At 39.7% G+C, this 22,812-nt stretch overlaps 1 protein-coding gene across 8 annotated transcripts in view; it reads right to left on the bottom strand.

The window, feature by feature from the left end:
• Nucleotides 1–22,812, bottom strand: part of vrk1 (VRK serine/threonine kinase 1) — a 57,697-nt gene that overhangs the window by 19,537 nt on the left and 15,348 nt on the right. For 7 of the 8 annotated variants that reach the window (XM_078406846.1, XM_078406839.1, XM_078406844.1 and 4 more), the window contains 5 exons: nt 19,708–19,777; nt 14,962–15,049; nt 11,796–11,904; nt 7,956–8,048; nt 6,959–7,091 (listed from right to left, as the gene is read on the bottom strand). In XM_078406846.1, coding sequence (XP_078262972.1) covers nt 6,959–7,091; nt 7,956–8,048; nt 11,796–11,904; nt 14,962–15,049; nt 19,708–19,777 — 493 coding nt within the window. The remainder of the gene's footprint in view (nt 1–6,958; nt 7,092–7,955; nt 8,049–11,795; nt 11,905–14,961; nt 15,050–19,707; nt 19,778–22,812) is intronic. The other variant, XM_078406845.1, reaches the window with a different exon arrangement.

Below are 22,812 nucleotides of genomic sequence, written 5' to 3'. Positions count from 1 at the left end.
CAGCTCGGCTGCGGGACTTAACACCGCCCGGTACAACTCGGCTGCGGGACTTAACACCGCCCGGTGCGGCTCGGCTGCGGGGCTTAACACCGCCCGGTGCAGCTCGGCTGCGGGACTTTACATCGCCCGGTGCAGCTCGGCTGCGGGGCTTAACACCGCCCGGTGCAGCTCGGCTGCAGGGCTTAACACCGCACGGTGCAGCTCGGCTGCGGGGCTTAACACCGCCCGGTGCAGCTCGGCTGCGGGGCTTAACACCGCCCGGTGCAACTCGGCTGCGGGACTTAACACCGCCCGGTGCAGCTCCGCTGCGGGACTTTTCACCGCTGGTGCGGCTCGGCTGCGGGACTTAGCTGCGCAAGGCTTGGTCGCGGGCCTTTCATCGCCCGGTTCGGCCGCGAGACGTTTCAGCGCCCGGTGCGGGGACTGTGCGGGTCGGTCGGGGACGAGCTGTCTGTCCGTGGGCGTGGGGAAGAGAGGGGAAGTTTTGTTGCCTCCATCACAGTGAGGGGGTGTTTGGAGTCACTGTGATGGACGTTTGTGTTGGGGTTATGTGTCTTGTGTTCTTTTTTTTTTCTATGACTGCTATGTAGTTTCGTTCGGTACTTCGGTACCGAACGACAAATAAAGCTCTGTTATCTTTTCTATCCATGTACCTACGACTCTGGGTAAAAATGCTCAGTCCAAGCTAACCAGCTGGGAAGAAAGAGGTTAAATACTTGAGGAGTGGTTGCCATAAAACTAGTCTGATGGAAAGTTCAAATTAAAGGAATGGGATTTTTTTAAAGTTATATCATTGCCGAGATCCTTACTGAAGCCCATTTTAGAAATAATCAAACGACTGAAATCAATTTCACCCCGATCATTTTTCTTCTGAAAGTGATTTAAATTTCTATTATAGTAATCTATAGTACTTCCTAATCAGCCTCAATACCCAAAAGGCCAATGGGTCAATTTGAAAATACGAAATTGTCCTTTAAATTAATCAGTAGATAACTGGGGATACAGGAGTTTTAACTCTTTGGAAGAATGCAGTGGAACTTCTAACCAAATAGGAATTCAGACTATAGTTTGAATAGATACAATTCTAAAAATAATAACACTTAGCAACGCCACATTGGTAATGTGATTAGGATTTTGAGTCTACTTGAAATATTATTTCACAAGACACACAAGTTGCATGAATCTAATGCAGCATTAACCAAAGCACACACATCTTCACATGATTAAAATGGCCAAAAGAGTAATTTTCCAGTCCATATAAAGACATGGGTAATTTGTTCCTTTTCAGCATAAACTAAAGGTTATAGTTTAATGTGATAAAGTGTTAAGTTAACTTGCTCACTAATGACTGGAATCAAACCTTGCATGACAATGTTAAAACTGCTACCACACTGCAGCAATTGGCCAATTATTAATAAGCAGAATATCATGTGAATGAGATTATCAAAAGATAAATTACAAGTTAGTTAAGGGTCACTCAGCCTCTGGTGCAAGGTCGTTCTAGCAGCTGACTATATTCATTAAAGTGACATTTAGTCTCAGTATAAAATTCATTCTGCACGTTACAAATTATTCTTGTAGTCAACTCTAAATAAATGCACACCTGGTCCTAGCAATCAATTTTAATATTTCCTATTCATTCTTAGTATACATACAATCCATAAAAAAATAGTTCTAAAGATACATCAACATTCAATCTTGCTCACCCAAAATGGTATCAATAATACACAGATTTCCATGAAGTAAAAAAAAAACTGCTTTACTTTAAATTGAAAATAATGTGTCATGTTTGGAAATTTGAAGGTGAAAATGGTAAATTTGAAGGGGTCAGATATCAAGGACAAACATTTCAAACAAACCATATAAAGTAAACGCCTCTACCATCTTCAGTGAATCTGAAGCTGGTGTATAAAGAGCAATGCGGCTATTAAATTTGTGTTTTGTCCAGGAGAAGCTGCCAAAAAAAAGTCTTGTCCAGACCAGAACAAGTCAAAACTAGAGAACAGATTGCAGCCATTTTTGGAATTAACAGGATGTTGCAGTTAGGACTCTTTCCTAACACTTTTCATCATGTTCACAGCTAGACAAGGCTCCAAAAGCAAAAAGAGTCATTTGCACACTTCAAGAAAAATGCCAATAAATTGTAAATAATTCAGCAAGAGGGAATGCTAGATGAAAATGAAATATTTTACTAAGTTTGTCAACTAAATCAAGATCTGCCCTACTTTCTGGTGTGGCTTTGCAACAAGACTAAATAATTTATCAAAGTGCCAGATAAATTAGATAAAGACCTCAACAGAATGACAAATACTTCCAAGGTTATCATGGAACGCATCATTTAGTGTTCTCAAATATGATCCCTCGATTTCTGCTTTCAAACCTTAAAGATTGAATCAATTTTGATAAAACTGGCTTATGGCTTCTGTTGTAAATCCAGCCTTTTAAGAAAGGGATGCAGATTCATAACTAAAGCGTGCACAAATATTTAAATCAGTATGTCGAATGGAAAGGTGAGAAAGATTAATAACCTAACACATGTAAATCAAAAAGAACGAATGCATCGGCACTTTGAATCATCTACAAACTTCATAAATTTATTCCAATTACAAGGGTATCTTCCTCCCCTCCATCATGTGTTGTCACTTTTTTACAGCTAAAGACTGACTGCAAAAAGGTAACAGGAACACTGACCTCTACTATTCTTCCTATGTATGCCCAGACAATGATCGTCATCATTTCATTTGACCATGGGATGGCATCATTAATGAAGTCCTTAACATTAAACTATAACCTTTAGTTTATACTAAAAAGGAACAAATTAACCATGTCTTTATATGGACTGGAAAATTACTCTTTTGATCATTTTAATCTTGCGAAAATGTGTGCGCTTTGGTTAATGTAGCATTAGATTCATGCAACTTGTGTGCCTTGTAAAATAATATCTCAAGTACATACCAAATGCCAATCACATTACCAATGTGGTGCAGCTATTATGTGACATCACAATTCAGAGCTTGTTCCTCTTATAATAAAGATCAAACCACATTTGTTGAGAACAGCACCTAGACAACTTTCAGAAATAGACAAGTTCTTTAAAATCTCGATTTTACTGAGCAATACGCAGTCATCTGTACATTTCTTAATACTCTTTTGCTAGATCTACACGATCAAGAACAACTTGCTTTCATGCTAATTCTGGAGAAGAGCACAAATTCTTGTTGCAATGGAAGCTCTTGCACACCAGCTATCAGCTTGACACCACAAAGCCTTGGCCCAATGACAATGATGCCCAGGAGCTATTGCATGGACTTCAATGCACACATGGTTATGTGCATTCTGATTATAAAGGCACACAATCTTGCCAGTGCCCTTTCCCTCTAACCCTCCTTCACAATCTTCACTCATCCTAATCCATGGTCTCCCACTGTATCACTTCTGTTCTTCTTAGTGGGTTCCCTTATTCTGTGGATCACAGTGGTCCCATTTCCACATGCTGGGATGACCTTAAGTTATCTTTTTCCAGTTCCAAAACAAGCTTTCCTTTAGGAACTTCTTCGTAGAAGCCTGTAAATCTGGAATTCTCTACCCAGAGCATGATGGAAGCATTGAACATAGAACAGTACAGCACAAGAACATGTCCTTCGGCCCACAATATCTGTGCCACAAACAACTCTAATCTGCCAGAACACAATACATATCCCTCTATCCCCAGCATATCCATGTACCTATCCAAAGGTCTCATAAATGCCATCATATCTGCCTCCACCACCACCACTTCTGGCAGCACATTCCAGGAATTCACCATGCAAACAAATATTGTCTCACACATTTCCTTTAAACTTTGCTGCTCCAACTGCAACTGGAAAGGGTGCAGAGAAGATTTGAGGATGTTGCCAGGGCTAGAGGGACTGAGCTATAGGGAGGGTGAGCAGGCTAGGACTCTTTCTTGGAGCTTAGGGGGATAATGGGCGATCTTGTAAACATGTACAAAATCATCAGAGGAATAAATCGAGTAGATGCAGTCTCTTGCCCAGAGTAGGGGAATCATGAACCAAAGGACATAGGTTTAATGAGGGGGAAAGATTTAATAGGAACCAGAGGAGTAACCTTTACACACAAATGGTGGTGGGTGTGTGGAACAAGCTGCCGGTGGAGGTAGTTGAGGCAGGTACTATCGCAAAGTTTAAGGAACATTTAGACAGGTACATGGACAGCACAGGTTTAGAGGGATATGGACAAAACAAAGGCAGGTGGGACAAGTGTAGATGGCACATGTGGCCAGGGTGGATAAGTTGGGCCGAAGGGCCTGTTTCCACACTGATCCAGAAGATTAAAATGAAGTGATTAGATCATATGAATTCAGAACTGGCTTACTGATAGAAGACAGAGGCTTATGGTGGACGGACAATATTCAGGCAAGTGGTCAGTGACCCAGTGGAATTACGCAGAAATCTGTGCTGGGCCCCATTTGTGATATATATAAATGACTTGCATATAAACATATACGAGTTAGTTAGCAAGTTTGCAGATGAAACCAAGAATGCTTAAGTCACAGACTGTGACAAAGGATATCAAGGTCTGCAACAGCATTTCGATACAAAAAATGGGTGGAGAAATGTAGGATGGAGTATAACCCGAGCAAGTGTGAGGTGTTGCACTTTGGGAGGTCTAATGGAGGTGCGAGGGGCATGTTTTTTTTATACAGAGGGCGGTGAGTGGTTGGAATGCGCTACGGGGTGGTGGAGGAGGCAGATACGATAATGGCATTTAAGAGACTTTTGGGTAGGCAAATGAATATGTGCTGGCAGATAAGAGTCGGTCTTGACATCATGTTCGGCACAGACATTGTGGGTCGAAGGGCCTGTTCTTGTGCTATACTATGTTCTATGATGCTCTTTAGAAATTTCACAAGTATAAAAAAGTAACTATCATTGGAATTAAATTGAATGACACCTCGCTTTGAGAGGCATCCTGATCTCCAATTGGCACAGTTGCCATTCTTGGAGTTGCGTGGGCAGTCCAAAGAAATACAAGATCCAAAATACTGCACAGAGACATGCAAAGATAATGCTCGAGTCTGTCAAGCATCAGAATGAAATGGTAAGATCTGGCACATCACTTATTTGCTAACTTACCTATTTTGCTGATTTTTTTTTCAAAAGAATGCTGCATAGCAGAATAAATTACAAGTCACTGTTGGTGTGTCAAATCGTGCATGAACAAGAAAAACAAGTAATCAATCTTTGATTACACTGTAGCTAAAAGCAGAGGATCATTAATATTTGACAGAACAAATTTAAGAACGTGTCATAGAAACATAGACATAGAAAATAGGTGCAGGAGGAGGCCATTCGGCCCTTCGAGCCAGCACCGCCATTTGTTGTGATCATGGCTGATCATCCACAATCAGTAACCTGTGCCCAACTTCTCCCCATATCCCTTGATTCCACTAGCCCCCAGTGATTTGGCCTCAACTGCCTTCTGTGGCAGAGAATTCCACAAATTCACAACTCTCTGGGTGTAAAAGTTCCTACCCACCTCAGTTTTAAATGGCCTCCCCTTTATTCTAAGACTGTGGCCCCTGGTTCTGGACTCCCCCAACATTGGGAACATTTTTCCTGCATCTAGTTTGTCCAGTCCTTTTATCAATTTGTTTGTCTCTATAAGATCCCCTCTCATCCTTCTAAACTCCAGTGAATACAAGCCTAGTCTCTTCAATCTTTCCTCATATGACATTCCCCCCATCCCAGGGATCTCGTGAACCTACGCTGCACTGCCTCAATTACAAGGCAGCAGTCACCCAGCGTTCCATAATTAGAATGCGTTGGGGTCTGCATGTGCTGCAAAAAGGGAACTAGCAGCAGCAGCATTACATGATAGTCAAGATAGACCAAGCAAGGATGGCATTGAAGGTGGACATCACAAGTACAGCAGTTTCATACCTGCCTCTAGCAGCCAAACTGAAGATGAATAATGTTTGCACCCTGCTATCTGCCTAAATTACAAATTGTAGTACACGTACCATGGAAGGCATCTTTGCTCAACGGATTTGTATTAATTACTCGTGATTTTTCACACCCTATAATGAATACTCGGTCTTAAAGCTTGGATTCAAATTACTGCAAAGAATTCAAGCTGACAGTGCCACAGAATCTAAAGCCATAGGAAAATCAGGAAATTAAAATTGGCCCTTTGCTTTCAGGAAACCAAGTCACTAATGTCATGAATGAAATAGCCATTGCAAGAAGATTTGGGTGTGGAAGATGTGTGGGAAAAAAACTGCAGATGGTGGTTTAAATCGAAGATAGACACAAAATGCTGGAGTAACTCAACGGGTCAGGCAGCATCTCAGGAGAGAAGGAATGGGTGACGTTTCGGGTCGAGACCCTTCTTCAGACTGATGTCAGGGGAGAGGGCGGGACAAAGATAGGATGTAGTCGGAGACAGGAAGATTAGTGGGAGAACTGGGAAGGGGAGGGGATAGAGAAGGGAAGCAGGGACTACCTGAAGTTAGAGGTCAATGTTCATATCGCTGGGGTGTAAACTGCCCAAGCGAAATATGAGATGCTGTTTCTCCAATTTGCTCTGGGGCTCACTCTGACAATGGAGGCCGCCCAGGACAGAAAGGTCAGATTGGGAATGGGAGGGGGAGTTGAAGTGCTGAGCCACCAGGAGGATCAGGTTGGCTGAGAAGGACTGAGCGGAGGTGTTGAGCGAAATGATCGCCGAGCCTGTGCTTGGGCTCGCCGATGTAGAGAAGTTGGCATCTGGAACAGCGGATACAATAGACGAGGTTGGAGGTGGTGCAGGTGAACCTCTGCCTCACCTGGATGGGGAAGATGGTCAACAACTTCCATATTTAAACAACTTAAATTATTTGTGCATAAAACAAAACTTAACAGATATTAGAATGAAAAGCCACCCAAGATGAATTAAATCTGCATTTTCCCCCACTTACCTGCACCTTTATGTGCATCGGTGCTTGTAAACTCAAGTGTACCATCATGGCACCGTTTTGGGTCTTCCTTGTATTCTTTATGAACTCCATCTGGACAGTATCTATATGCAAGGCCATAATCTATCAAGTATACCTAGGAAATTAAAAAATATAATGTAAAATTCAACTAAGATCATGACAAAATGATCTTTTATATTAACAAAGATATAAATGAATAAATAACATGCCCTTAATGCCCGCCTTTATGTCTGTCACAGGTCCATCATGCTCTGGTCAAAAAAAATGGACTGATTCAACATGAATACAAAAGAAAGATTGTTCAATACGATGAGCCTGTGCTGGCAATTTAGCTGCAAGAGCATCCTCTCCACCCTCACCCCATGGATCTAAATATTCTTCCCTCGGTTAATTGTCCAACTCCCTTTTGAATGCTATATATTGGACTTGCTTCCACCGCAACCACTCACAGTGCATCCCAAACCACACCACGTAAAAATCTCAACCTCCCCATCACTCACAATGAACTTTGACAGTCATTGTGGACCTATTCCTATGCTGTACTTTTCAATGTTCTAAATGTGAAGGAATGTGGATAACAAAGGACGAAGATGCAAAAATCTGCAAGAATGTTGCTGAAAGAACTCAGTGGATCAGACAGCATACCATGGGGGAAATAGACAGTTGACTTTTCGGGTTGAGATATTTAATCTCCCACCACCTCTTTATACTGACTGCTTCCCATCTGGTTGATGAATCTCAACCCAAAATGTCAATCTGCAGAATTACGTAAGGAGGATGTTACTACTCACTGGGTGCTTTCAATGCAGAGATCAATGTTTTATGAACATTTGCAATCAAGTGACAAAGGGTAAAAACAGACAGGACATTAGTGATTGGCCACAAATTGAAGAACTAGCTTATTGATCTATACCAGCATCTTTGAATTATGTACAAGAAATTTATGATTGCTTCAAATAAAATGTAAAAGTAAAATAACCTCATTAGGATTCTTGTAGCTGAGGAGGAGATTGGAAGCTTTGATGTCTCCGTGCACATACTCGTGTTCATGGACGTATTCTAGAATATCAATCTATCGAAATAAATCAATTGCAATTTAAGCTAATTTGATAAGGGGTCAAGATTGAGATCATTTTGCAACAAGTGTTCCAACGCAATAAATTTTCATTAATGAAACGGCATTCATCAACATATGTATACATAATTTAATTCATGCACTATTCCAAGCTGTAAAACACTTGGTGTAGTGATACTGTGCAAAAACCGACCCTTCGGCCCACCGAGTCTGCACCAACCAGCGACCCCTGCACACTAACACTATACACACAAGGAACAATTTACAATTAGACCAAGCCAATTCGCCTACAAACCTGTACGTCTTTGGAGTGTGGGAGAAAACCGGAGCTCCTGGAGAAAACCCACGCAGGTCAGGGGTAGAATGTACAAACTTTGTACACAGCACCCGGTCGGGATCAAACCCAGGTCTCTGGTGCTGTAAGGCAGGTTGCCTATTGAATTAACCTATTATAATTAACTTTCTAAAGAACCCCAACAATTGCATGTATGAAAAAACATTTCTTCCCAATTTAAAAAAATGGAAATCTTGCTTTTTAAAAATTTAAACAATTGCAATAAAAACGGAACATCTGCTCAAAAGGCTGCAAATAAAGCTCTCGGTTCTAAATTATTTGATTTCTTCTTGTGTGACTCTACAAACTACACCCAGCTCAAGCTCCCTGCCACTTGCCTGCACCTTGGAAATAAACTAAACCAGAACAGACAAAAATACTGCATCTTTTTCCTAATTTCCTCAAGTTCACAATTTGATGTGATCATACTTATGCCAACTTGCGTTAATACCCAGAAGAATATTGTCCCTGGAAAGGATATATTCAATGTTTAAGTTCTCTGAAAAGACACGTTGATCGAATTTCTACATTCCCCAAGCAGCATAGTTACACCTTGACAAGGAAAAATACACCCTCAAAACAGAGAATAATGAAACAGTTTACCCAACTTTTTCACCAGATAAAGAATCTTCCCCCTTCAATAAAAAGGCTTTTAAAAGCAGGCATTTGAATTTTACAACAATTTGTCTGTCGGGAGTTCACTCAAACAGCCAGTTCATTTTTATACTTTATTACTTTCAAAATGATTTACCCCCGTGCCGTTGGTCATCTGCAACACTCTGCTAATATCCTTCAACTTTTTCCTGGTGAACTATGAAGTATATTTTACTTTGATTGAATATTGCTCATGCATTAATTTCATCAGCAACAAGGTTATGGCTGAAGTAATTCTGATACATATGATTTATTCAAGTTACTTTTCAGGTGCATATTAGATTAGATGTCTCCAACGCCATTGTTATTCTCAATATGATTCAATGGTTCTTTATTGTCATGTATGCACAGCGCAGCAAAATGCTTTTGCACAACCCACAAATGCGGAGATACACAAGAAATGCAATTCCTATTTCAACATCAACTAATTTTAATCATAAATGCATGCAAAACATTAATAATATTATACTGGCGGGACAAGGTTTCTTTTCAATGGCCTATGTACTCTGTACATTGCAGTTCAACATAATAATGATGACAAAAAGCATATGGTTCAAGACACTTTTATCTATGTGAAAAAAATTAAATTTGCACAATGAAAGCTCCAAACACTGGAGTCAACAATGTGCATTTGGGCAACAGTGCTTTAAAAGAAAACTAAGAAACTCTGACATTTGCATACCAAGAAAACCGTGACAAATTAGAGATGAATAGTATTAGAATATCAGAATGCCGAGAATCACTTTTGCTTTCATCATATCGCTGTAATGCCCAGCTCTTCCACTTTTGCTTGCAAGATAAGCTTTTCACCTTGGGAAGATGCTGGGATTTGCAAACATCATTTTCCTATTTATCAAATCTGAGCTACATCCGAATACACTTGAGGCAATACTCAAAGAAATATTTAATTACGAGAGCCATTATCACCGAGTGTTCATTTTAAAAAAAAAGCAGCTTCCAAATACTTCAAAAATGAATTCAGTTCTACTGTGTGCCTACCTTCCTCTTCAAAAGCATCTATTCCAAGTTTACTACCTCAAAAAATGGCAATATTCTTTACGTTTTAGGTAATATTTTTTATATTGAATAACAATTGATATGTTTAATAATAATTAATAATAAGGTAATAATGTTTTATGTAATAATATTTGATTTTGATACCCTTTTTTTAAATTGTTACTTTTGAAGTATAAGCCAAGCATGCCAGATGGAACCTGTTAAAATCAGACTCGGTCAATGTACAAGCACTGTTAGTGTATTCACTAACAGTGAATAGCAAGGTTAGATACCAATTCAACAAAATAAATTTCCACTGAAGTGTCCCAAGTTCTATCGATATTATTTTACAAACAAGTGATTGCAAACTATTAACTATTTAAATGGGCTATTCTCCTTTCCCCCCACCATTTCCCCTTTTGTCAAAAAATATTAATGCCCAACTTTAATTGCGTCACTTCCACTGAGACTCAAAATTTAGAACTTCAAACTCAAGACCCTTTCTTCTTTCATCAGAAAACACACAAGTAACAACTTTAAAAACACTGAGCACAAAGCTGTAGTAAGTCATCATCATGCTTAGAACAAAACATGCGGTAGATCAAGATTGGGCAACATCAAATTGAAATTTTAAAATCTTTTTAATTATAACAACTTTCTTAAAAGACTGAAAAGCAATTTCAGCACCCATCATTGTCTTCACCCACATTTAATCTGCTAAACCCCAGGGGGTTATTAGTTAGTGAGAATCAGAAACAATACCAGACTGAAAAGACAATGATATGAATGGCTAATTACATTATTCGAGTTTATAATAATTTAGATTGTTACAAATCCATTAATAGTCTGAATAACAATTCATCCAAATCAATTCACCAAGCCTGGGGTATTCAAGCTAAAGCCCAGGAGCCACAAGAGGTGTTTGAACCCTGTCTACCCAGCCCATGAAGCTCCAGTAAAAGTTTATTTTTTACCATTGCACATATTAATGTACAAGATGTCTTTAATTAGACAAAATTAATTTTAAACTATCGACGGCAACTTAGCTTGCAGGGAATGCTGTTATGCAAATTTAATTACAGCAAATTAGATTTTAATTTAGAATGTTGTTTGATGTTCTGTATTGCAATGATTCATATGTAGCCAAGAGGCTTCATAGCATTCAACTCAGACAGAACGATTTGAAAGCTCAGTATTCATTATATAGTAGCTCTCCAGTCAAAAGATGCATAGTTTAAAAATATCCAAAAATCGAACGGCACGAAACGTACAATAACAATGCATACATAAAACACCAATGTACCATTTTCTAAATGTATTAGTGAAATACATGCTATAGAGATACACTTCGAATGAGTATGATGTGTTATATACCAGTTTGAAATGGACATTCTACTGTAGCATCATTTTGCTGAAGAGTTTCAGATCAGCACAGTGCAGGCATGAAATAATACTAAATCAGGAGGGCGAAACTCGGCATAGCCACAGAAATAAATCAGATCCCATTCTTATACTCTTTAACCTTTTGAACTTGCCTCTACAGAAGTTGCAAGGTAGATCTCAACTTCCTAAGGAGGGAATTTTTTCCCTTCAAGTCAGTCGTGCAATTCTGAGAACCAGTGGCAAAGATCTGGGATATGAAATTCATACTCTTCTCCAGCAACCATGTGGCAGCTCTAACATGCGTCGCAAAAATATCCAGATGTTGTGAAAACATGGTACCAAAACTGTTATCTTCGAGATAAGGAATACAAACTTACCAATCGTAGACCTAATTGGAACACATATTTTTGAGGGAAAATCTTATGATTTTGTTCAAATATTTTCTGAAGGTCAGATCCAAATCGATCCATAACCATAAACCTATAACTGAAGAATATAGGAAAAAAAATTAACATAGTGCTTCAACATTTCTTGTGCTTGTCATTCCATGAAAGCAATTCGGACAGAATGGGGAGGGGAGGGGAGGGTTGCATTAAATCTAACCAAAGAATTACTTTGCTATGTCAGATTACAACAAATTCTCACTGTCATACTATTTGCTACATTTGCCTGAGGTATACAAACAGAATAGTATGAACTTTATGTTTTCAACACTTGGATTTAGAACTTGGAGGTACAGTGCAGGATTACCAGTTGCAAAAATGATCTATAAACTGAGCTCACTTATTTGACACTGTAGATATGCTGCAGCTAAATCTGAAGAACAGATAAAGGTATCTAGGATCAGCACCTGATCCAACATTAGGCATAGGATGATTGAGCAGTTTGTTGCCAAATTTGAAAAAACTGGTCAACCTCAAGTGTATCTGGTGCCAGACAGAAAGTTGGTCAACAAACAAAGATTCACAATGTTGAGTACAGTGCATTCCATAATGTTTGGGACAAAGACCCATCATTTATTTATTTGTCTCTGTACTCCACAATTTGAGATTTGTAATAGAAAAAAAATCACATGCGGTTAACGTGCACATTGTCAGACTTTAATAAAAGGTCATTTTAATACATTTTGGTTTCACCATGTAGAAATTACAGCAGTTTATACACAGTCCCCCCCATTTCAGGGCACCATAATGTTTGGGACACAGCAATGTGATGTAAATGAAAGTAGTCATGTTTAGTATCCTTTGCATGGACATCACCAGTTGCTGGGGATTTTTCTTTATTATAGAGAGAATTCTGTCATCAGCTGTGGAGGTCTTTGGGACTGTGCCAGTCCCTTTGTGATTAGTAAGCTCACCAGTGCTCTCTTTCTTCTTCATGATGTTCCAAACAGTTGATTTTGGTAAGCCTAAGGTTTGGCTGATGTCTCTAACAGTTTTATTCTTGTTTCTCAGTCTTATAATGGCTTATTTGACTTTCATTGGCACAACTTTGGTCCTCATGTTGATAAACAGCAATAAAAGTTTCCAAAGGTGATGGGAAGACTGGAGGAAAGACTGGTGCCGAGAGCTCTTATACCTGCATTAAGGAGGCAATTAAACACGCCTGAGCTATTACAAACACCTGTGAAGCCGTGTCCCAAACATTATGATGCTCTGAAATGGGGGGACGATGTATAAACACAGCTGCAATTTCAACATGGTGAAACCAAAATGTATAAAAATACCCTTTAATAAAATCTGACAATGTGCACTTTAACCACAAGAGATTTTTTTCTATTACAAATCTCAAATTGTGGAGTTTAGAGGCAAATAAATAAATGATGGGTCTATCCCAAACATTATGGAGGGCACTGTATATCACAGGCAGCCATTGGGCTTGTAAAGCCTTTGCTCTGCACAATCAAGCCAGAGGTTACAAGAACAAAAGAAAATGTTGACAGTGAGAGAATAAACACACTCATTCTCCTCCTCTCCTCTCCCCCCCACATATTTTTTCTTCAAGTACAGCACCCACTTAAGGAAACTAATATCTCAAAAGACCCGTTATGACCTATAACAGTTTTGTATGTTAATGCTGTTGTGTCGATGAATGACTCAATAAGAGAAATACTTGAATTTTTGAATGCATGTCAGATCCACCTAATATTTGAATAGAAATTTCTGGATCTTTTGAATTAATTCACTTAAAAGGCTACAAACAAATTTAGAAGGAATATGAACCAGGTTGAATTTTTCCCAGCATCAATACTCACTCAATACAGAATACATCATGCCCAGTTAACAACTGGGGCAGCTTGGCAACCAACCTGAATTTGTTGGCTTGCATTATTTCCCAATTCAGAATGAGTCAACTTTTAGTAAGGTATCCAGTTCTATACAAACATTTACAATATTTTCAGGATATTTTGCTTTAAATCTTAGTTCAGTCACTTAATCTAATACATTGAAGTAGAACTTTATCAAAATCACTATGTAAATAACATTGACTGACTTGATCTTTTCTGCAGCAATGTTTGTTAAAAAATAAATAATTTAAAAACAATAGCAGCACTAAACATTGACATTCATATAGCGGGAAAAATAATATAACACACAAACAGAAACTGAAAATGCTGGAAATACTCAGCAGGGCAAGCTGCACCATTGGGAAGAGAAACTGAGTCAATTGTTTCAGCTCTGAGACACTTCAACAGAACTGAAAAGGAGACAAAATATGGTAAGGTAGCAGGGAGGGCAGGGAAGAGGGTGTCTCCAATAGGGTAAAACCAGAATGGCCAAGGGATAGGCTGCAAATCTGGTCAATGAATGAAAACAGTTAGAGAGTGAGAACATAGACAAAATATGGCAGTCGCAAAATGCAGAGCCGAAGGACAAGACCATCCAGGGAGGAGTACGGAAAAATAAGCCGAGTTTATACGAGAGATGATCAAATTAAATTATCTGAAGTTGTAGAATTCAATACTGAGCACTAGAGGAAGACGAGGTGCCTTCCTTGAGCATATGCTGGGCCTCATTACGACAGTGCAGCAGGCCACACACTAATAGGTTAGAGTGGGATGGAGCATTAAAGTGGCAGGATATGAAACACTCAGGGTCACCCTGTTTTATTGACAGAACACAGGACTTTGCAGAACAGCTTATCCCCTTGGGCACCCATGTTTTAAAAAAACCCTATCAGACATCCCACTTTGCCACCATTCCTGCAACTCTACATGCTCTTCGGTCTCCTTTTCCGTTCTGACGAAGGATCACCAACCATAAACGTTGGCCATTTCTCTTTCCACAGGTGTGGTCTAACCTGCTGAATATTTTCAGCACGTTCTGCTTTTGTTTTTGATTTCTGCATATGCACTTTTTTTGATTTTGGATTGTAAAAAATCAGATATTCCAATTGTAACCTTCTTTCTCCCGCATGACCAGCTGGAAGTCATCAATAATGCATTAAGCTCAAATATTTTTGCCTTATTTACAGATAAATATATATTTCAACATCTAGCTTCAAACTAGAATTTTCACAAGTATAATGAACAGATAGATATACCTTTTGCCACTTTTATCATATAGTCCTGACCCCCAATACTTGGGTACACCAAGATAATGCAACCTCCGCGACGTCACCCAGCTTTGAACTGTAGGAAATTAAAAAAACAACAGATCTATTAAGCAAAAAGATGACCAGGTGAGATAACAGACAATAGACAATAGGTGCAGGAGGAGGCCATTCGGCCCTTCGAGCCAGCACCGCCATTCAATGTGATCATGGCTGATCATTCTCAATCAGTACCCCATTCCTGCCTTCTCCCCATACCCCCTGACTCCGCTATCCTTAAGAGCTCTATCTAGCTCTCTCTTGAATGCATTCAGAGAATTGGCCTCCACTGCCTTCTGAGGCAGAGAATTCCATAGATTTACAACTCTCTGACTTAAAAATTTTTCCTCATCTCAGTTCTAAATGGCCTACCCCTTATTCTTAAACTGTGGCCCCTTGTTCTGGACTCCCCCAACATTGGGAACATGTTTCCGGCCTCTAACGTGTCCAACCCCTTAATAATCTTATACGTTTCGATAAGATCTCCTCTCATCTTTCTAAATTCCAGTGTATACAAGCCTAGTCGATCCAGTCTTTCAACATATGACAGTCCCGCCATTTCGGGAATTAACCTAGTAAATCTACGCTGCACGCCCTCAATAGCAAGAATATCCTCCCTCAAATTTGGAGACCAAAACTGCACATAATACTCCAGGTGCAGTATTGAGATAATACCCATGGACAGACAAATAAAATTTCAGGTAATAATTAAAACTCAAAATTGTGAAAAGTAAGAAAGAATCAAGTTTGAAGTTGCAAAGAAGGGAAAGGGATGGAGAGAACAACAAGAATGTCAGTGGTGGATTGAACCACAAAAGGTTAAATGACGCAGAAGTTTGTAGTGCCAGGTTAGATAGGGAAGAAAGTCTTGTAAACTGCAGCTGATCTGCCCGGAAGAGATGTATATAGACAATTGTCTATACAGTAGACGTTAAGAGTATAAAAGAGAGAGATAAACAATGCTGGAACTATAAGATATGAAAAGAGAGCAAATCCCGCAAGCAGTAAATGTGCCTAGAAGGAAGATAAGACACCCTTACCCATGCATTAGTCGGACCTGTGTTAAAGGGCAAATTTCTATACTTTGTGAGAGCGGGATGCAGAATTTCATGCGACTAGAAGCTGGCTAGTCGGGAGGTGGGTGTTGAAGATGAAGCCAGTGTGTAACAAAGGGAGTGCTTCTTTTACAATGCTAACACAAAAAGGGAAAATAAGTGGTGGCATTACTTAGGCGGAAGAAGTTACGCATTATTCATTGAATGTGAAAGCTGGCATGGTGGAAGGCAAGTATTGGGTGGTATGATGCGATGCGAATGAGAGCTGGGAAATGACATCTGAAATCCCCTCTACCCGCTCCCTTTTCTACGTTAAAATGTGTGATGTCATTGTATACACAACATTTTAATTATTTTTATTAATTTAGTTATATAATCTTGCACTTAAATTTAATATTTACTCATTACAGTTCCACCACTGATTTTCCAGCACTCTTGGTTCCAGAGCTTTGCTGGTTTATCCAGTCGGCCAAGGAAGTCGGCTATGGGGATAGATGTGCTGGCTCTAGCTGGGCTGGAGTTCCAAGGCCCTGGCTGCAGGTTGCAAATTCAACCCATCGATCGGCCATGGAAATCCCGATGAGGTCGAGATTGGCTGCCTTGCCCAGCCCAGGTGCCACATTTTCAGGGAGACTTCCAGAGCGGGAGGGCAAGTGGGTTCTCGTAATTTTGTCCGGATTTCAACGATTAGCAGCTATTTCTCGCGGAACCCCTAGCGACCTCTAGCGGAACCCTAGTGTTCCGGGAAACCCCTGTTGAGAAACGCCGCTATGCATTGTTTATTTTCTTTTTCTTTCTTTTTTTCGATCCGATTTCTCCGTTGGTAAACACGATTTTGGCAAAGTCAAAAACGGGGAAATCATGCAAAATGCACGGAAAATGGATTTAAAAAAACGCAGACAATTCCTGGAAACATGGAAAATTCTCATGCCTGATTTTCACATCCACATGATCACAGCTAGAACATGCAAGCTTCACACAGAAAGCACATATTATTCCCTATTGATTATTTAATCATATTCAAATTGATTTAATTATTGGGCACTCGGGTTCACAAGACAAGCTATATCAAACTTGTCTAAAATATTTATATAAAACCGTGGTGAAGAGTACAGCTTCCTCCTATTTACTTTTTCTGTCTAAAGATGTACTCTGTTCTTGTTTCTTAGCATTTTCTGCCCACTAGTTTAATGTGTAATTTAATTGTGTCACTTTCAGACTAATTTGTGTGGAAATGAATACAAATGGGAGCAAAAGTAGAATTTTACTCCAAATCCCTCTCTTGCACTGGTAATCAGGAAATAAAAAAATAGCAGTCAAATATCAATCATCCAGGCACAAGGATACATGTCAAAAAATCTTAACTGCTGCAGAATTAACTATATCACGAAAAATAGTTGCACATTCAATGCTGCCTCCTAAAGGACTCATACTGTAAGTTTCAAATAATTATTTTGGGGAATTGAGTAGTTATACGTGCTGAACATGAATGATGCCACCAGCAAACATAATCACAATCATTAGGTTCTTAGAATTTTCTGTATGAGATGGGTGTATTTACAAACAAATACCACCTTGCCCATAGCTTTAATCATTCAATTGACCATAATCAAACAGATTTGTTCCCCATTTGATTTACGACTTAGGCACCAGAGATTTGGATGGACACTGGTTCGAGGGCAGAATGTGGGAGCATGCCCCTAACAGTGTTTGAAACACTTGGCTGTGGGATAAGGCTTTCAGCAGTATTTGGTCCCCGACAGAGTATAGGGATGAGCAAATATATTGAAGTAGAAATAAGCATTATTAGTGATGCCTTAGAGAGGTAGTCCAAAGTCATCCGGTTCAGACTCCTACAGTTGCAAGACAAAATGGTGTCAGTGGCAATGATATGACATTTGTGGGAGGAACCAAAAAAATACTTGCAGCAAGTTTCTGCTGATCCAGTCCTGAACAGCAGACAGGCAATCTGACAATTTAAGGGTATTGAAGGCGTTAAAGGCCGTGTTATGTAGCCTGCTGTTGCGAAATATGTGGAAATTGACACTGTCTTTTCGATGCTACTTCCTGTGGAGTATGTGAAAACTCGAACTCAAGAAAAAGAACAGTGATATCCTTGAGCATAACCAAAATCACAAAGGAAATGTTGGACGTCTTTAAGAGTTTTAAAGAGGATAAATTCCGTGGGCCTGGCATATCCTAGGATGTTAGAGGAAGTGAGGAGATGGCCGATACGTAGGCTGAGATTTATAACTTCATTTGCCATGACATAGATACAGGAAAACTGGAGGATATCTACTGTTGTGCTTTTATCTAAAAAGGGCAGCAGGGTTATGCCATTGGGTCCCATATCCAAGGGGGGATGTGTCAGCCTAGGAGATGGTCCAGATGAGGTTTATGAGAATGACTCTGGGGATGATTGGGTTAACATATGATGAGTGTTTGATAGATGTGGGCCTGTACCCATTAGAGTTTAGAAGGATGGGGGGGGGGGGGGGGGGGGGGGGGGGGGAGGGACACGACCTCATTCAAACACGCCAAATAGAGAAAAGTCTGGATAGAGTAGATGTGGAGAAGATGTTTCCACTAATGGGAGAATGCAGGAGCAGAGGGCACAACCTCAGAATAAGACAACGTACCTTTAGAAAGGAGATATGCTGAAAATCTAAAATAAAAACAAAGTGCTGGAGAACTCAGCAGGTCAGACCACACTTGTGGGAAGAGAAACAGAACTAACGGTTCTGATCAAAGATCCTTCTTCCCACATGAAATGCTTATCGGCACAGCCAGAACTGGTCAAATTCAGTACCTGCTATATCCATTCAAATTCACATTGCTTGAACTCAAGCAACTGATGATCAGTCGGAGTGATCAAGATGAGAGTAATGATTTAATGAAGACTATAACATGAAAGCAGGATGCTATGGCTTGAACGAACAGAACAGGAGCTGCAAACATTATGCAGCGAATGAGTTGTGATGAGCAAAATACTAGAAAAGAGCTGCAAGGCAGTAAGCAGCTAAAACAAGAGGTCTAGCTGGATAGAGTGAAATAATGAAAACAATGAGCTGACAGGTCCAAAGTCCGAATGAGCAAGGAAGATCGCTTGGTGTAGAAAGAAGGAACTACAGATGCTGGTTTATAAAAGGCAGTCTCTGGAGAACATGGATAGGAGACATTTCGGGTCAGGACCCCTTTTCAGACATAACTTTGTGACATATTTTGTACCATCTCATGATCATCTGCAGTTGCACTTGGTAAAGAGCATCTCAATTTTAAAATTCTCATCCTTTTTACATCATTGCTTGGCCTTGCCTTTGCTCAATTCTGAAAACAACTTCAGTTGCACAATTCATCAAAGTCTATGCAACGTTCAAATTTGAGCTTCAGTCCCGGAGTTTAATCGTTCCAACACTGTAGCTATGCCTTCAGCTGCCAAAGGACGCAAGCTCTGGAATGCCTCTCTAAAACTGAGTGCTTCTGCACATTTGTCATTATTAAAGACAATCCTTTAGATCTACCTCTGACCAATCACTGATCAATTGTTCCTTGCCTGGTTTGGTGTCAAATTTTGCTTAGAAAACATTTCAGAAATGGTAGGCATTCCATCTTTGATTTTACACATACCATGTAATTAACTCACTTAGCTCTGGTTTTGCTGCTCTCATGTAGAACTTGAGCTCTGAAAACAATGGTCCATTGTCACTGGGTTCCTAGAGAAAGAAAAAGCAGATGGCTTCTTTAATTGAGACACCAATTTTTTCTACAAGGTAACCCACACGCAGCAATTCGACAGGACGATAATACAAAATGACTTGCACGTGCGTAGCAGTGGTTCATGGAGGTGGCAAGATTCACGGTATTAATTACAATTTAATACTCAAGAAATTCATGGGGCTGAACTGGTGAAGCCATGCGTGATGCCTTTTGAAATGGCACTGATGTCATTACAATAGAATGGAACAAACATTTATAAAGAATAAATCCATTTAGACTTGATGCCAGAACCTAACAGATATTAACTAAAGAATGTAACTAAAGATTTAGCATAAGATATGTTTGCAATATATTAATTAATCATGTAACCAACATATTAAAGTTTTGAGCAATAAATAATATAACAAAAAACATCAAGAGCCATCCCAATCTCTACTCTGTTACTCCCAAAATAACAACCATCCACCTGGCAGCCCATCTATATAGATGTTACTTCAAGTACATTTTTAGGTCGGGGACTCACAATTACCAAGATCAGAATCTCACTAGCAAGCCCATTTTACTGTTAGAAATAACCTAATCCTTGTACCTGAATGAATTCTAACTCGGGATCCAAAAGGTGGAAGGACAGTGAACTAACTCAGTGCTAGAGATCTTATTAAATGCTTGTTCAGTGGTGATGTACAAAGGGAATAGTGAATTCCAAGCGTTTTCATACAACAGCTGTATGGCACAGATTTCCTGTAACATATTCACTCAAAAAAAAAGCAGACTTTGCTTGCAGTAAAAGAATCAGTTAAGTTTCACAAAGCTTTGCAAACTGATATTCCTCTGAAGTGTTAATTTAGCCATTACCCTTGATCGACCAGTTTTCCGACCCATAAAGTTTCATGTTTAATTAAACAAGAAAATTTTACAAAATATTTTGCTTATGAATTGGCACATCAGCTGTGAGATGCTCTATTATAACTTTTTCCAGACACTACTAATCAAACAGGCCAAAGTTATGGAGCAGCATTGTTCATCAAAACTGTCTTAACTGCTATTTCAGCACGTTAGAAATCAATCCAGATGTTATCAGTAATGCCCAAGAGAAACTTAATTGAATCAAATTAGCAATTGCCTTTTTCTTCCCCCAATGAAAAATAGTTACAGCATATAAAGTGTCAAAGGTAATATTAACATGCAGGAGAACACTCAACTATAATTGTTTAGATAACCACTTCAGTTCTCCTACCCACTATTAAATCTATTAATAATCCTAATCAGATTCTTAAAGGCATAACTAATTCCTATAAACCACTGAAGCTGAGAAAGTGAGACACCAGCAGTGCCAATGATTGCCTCAAGAGATCAAATGCGCATTTAAACGAACAGGCTCTGCTTTGACTTTAAAATCTGCATTCTCCATGGAGAACAGGATCACAGAGGCTGCTGGCAAGATTGAGGGGTAAACACACTGTTCTTGATGTTCACTTTTATGGTTGAAGAGCCAATGGCAAACTATTCTATCTGCAGTAAAATTGTTCATTACAAATGACACCAGGTCTAAGTTGAAAACTCATATTTATACGTCGTGTGATCGACTATCACGACCAGCACTTTAGACCCTCAGCATTACATCTCTGTTTTTGTATTCTTGAAATAAATGCTAGTATTGTGTTTGCCTTCCTTGCTACCGATTCGACTCACAAATTAACTTTTTGCAAATCCTGCACCAGCTCTCCAGTCCTTTTACACCTCTGATTTCTGGATTTTCTCCCCATTTAGAAAATAGTCTACGCCTACGACTCCACATTTGCTGCACTATAGTCCATCTGCCACTTCTCTGCCCACTCTCCCAACCTGTCCAAGTCCTTCTGCAGTGTCCCTGCTTCCACGACACTGCCTGCCCCTCCACCTATTTTCGTCTAATTCCGCAATCGGCCACAAAGCCTTCAATCCCCTCATCCATATCATTAATATACAATGTGAAAAATAGCGGCCCCAGCACCGATCACTGTGGAATTCCACTAGTCACTGGCAGCCAACCAGAAAATGCTCCCTTTATTGCCACATTTGCCTTCTGCCCTACAGCCGACCTGCCATCCATGCTAGTATCTGCCCTTTGATACCATGGGCTGTCATCTGTCTTAGCAGCCTCACATGTGGCACTTTATCAAAGGCTTTATATGGGGAGAAAGCAGCAATGGGGTACTGATTCTGGAGATCAGCCATGATCATATTGAATGGTGGTGCTGGTTCGATGGGCCAAATGGCCTACTCCTACACCTATTTTCTATGTTTCTATACTTTCTGAAAATCTAGGTAAACATCCACAGACTCTCCTTTGTCTGTCCTGCTATTTACTTCTTCAAAGAATACCAGCAGATTTGTCAGGCAAGATTTCCCCTTCACAAAACCATGCGAACATCGGCCTTTATCAAGAACTTCGAAGTACTCCATAACCTCATCCTTTCTAATGGAATCTCAAATCTTACCAACCACTGAAGTCAGATTAACCGGCCTATAGTTTCCACTATTCTGCTATGCTCCCTTCTTGTACAGCAGGGTAATATTGGCAATTTTCCAATTGTCTGAAACCATTTCTGACTCTAGTGATTCTTGAAATATCACCATTGATGGCTCCATGATCTCTAAAGCCACCTCTTTCAGAACCCTAGGGTGCAGTCCATCCGGTCCAGGTGATAACCACTTTCAGCCCTTTCAGCTTCCATAGCACCTTCTCCTTTGTAATAGCCATTCCACTAACTTCCACCCTCTAACTCTTTTGAATTTCAGGCACATTGCTTGGGTCTTCCACTGTGAAGACTGATGCAAAAACGTTATTCAACTCCTCGGCCATTTCTTTATTCTCCATTATCACTTCTTCTGCATCATTTTCCAGCGCTCCAATGTCCACTCTTGCCTCTTTCTTACTCTTGACATAACTAAAGGAACTCTTGCTATCCTCTTTTATATTATTAGCTAGCTTACCTTTGTATTTCATCCTTTCCCTTGTATTGCCTTTTTAGTTACCTTCCCAATTGTA

The sequence above is a fragment of the Rhinoraja longicauda genome, chromosome 10, assembly GCF_053455715.1.
Source record: "Rhinoraja longicauda isolate Sanriku21f chromosome 10, sRhiLon1.1, whole genome shotgun sequence".
In the NCBI taxonomy this organism is placed as follows: Eukaryota; Metazoa; Chordata; class Chondrichthyes; order Rajiformes; family Arhynchobatidae; genus Rhinoraja; species Rhinoraja longicauda.
The sequence above is the reverse complement of the archived record's forward strand: the minus strand, read 5'-3'. Positions and strand labels throughout refer to the sequence as shown.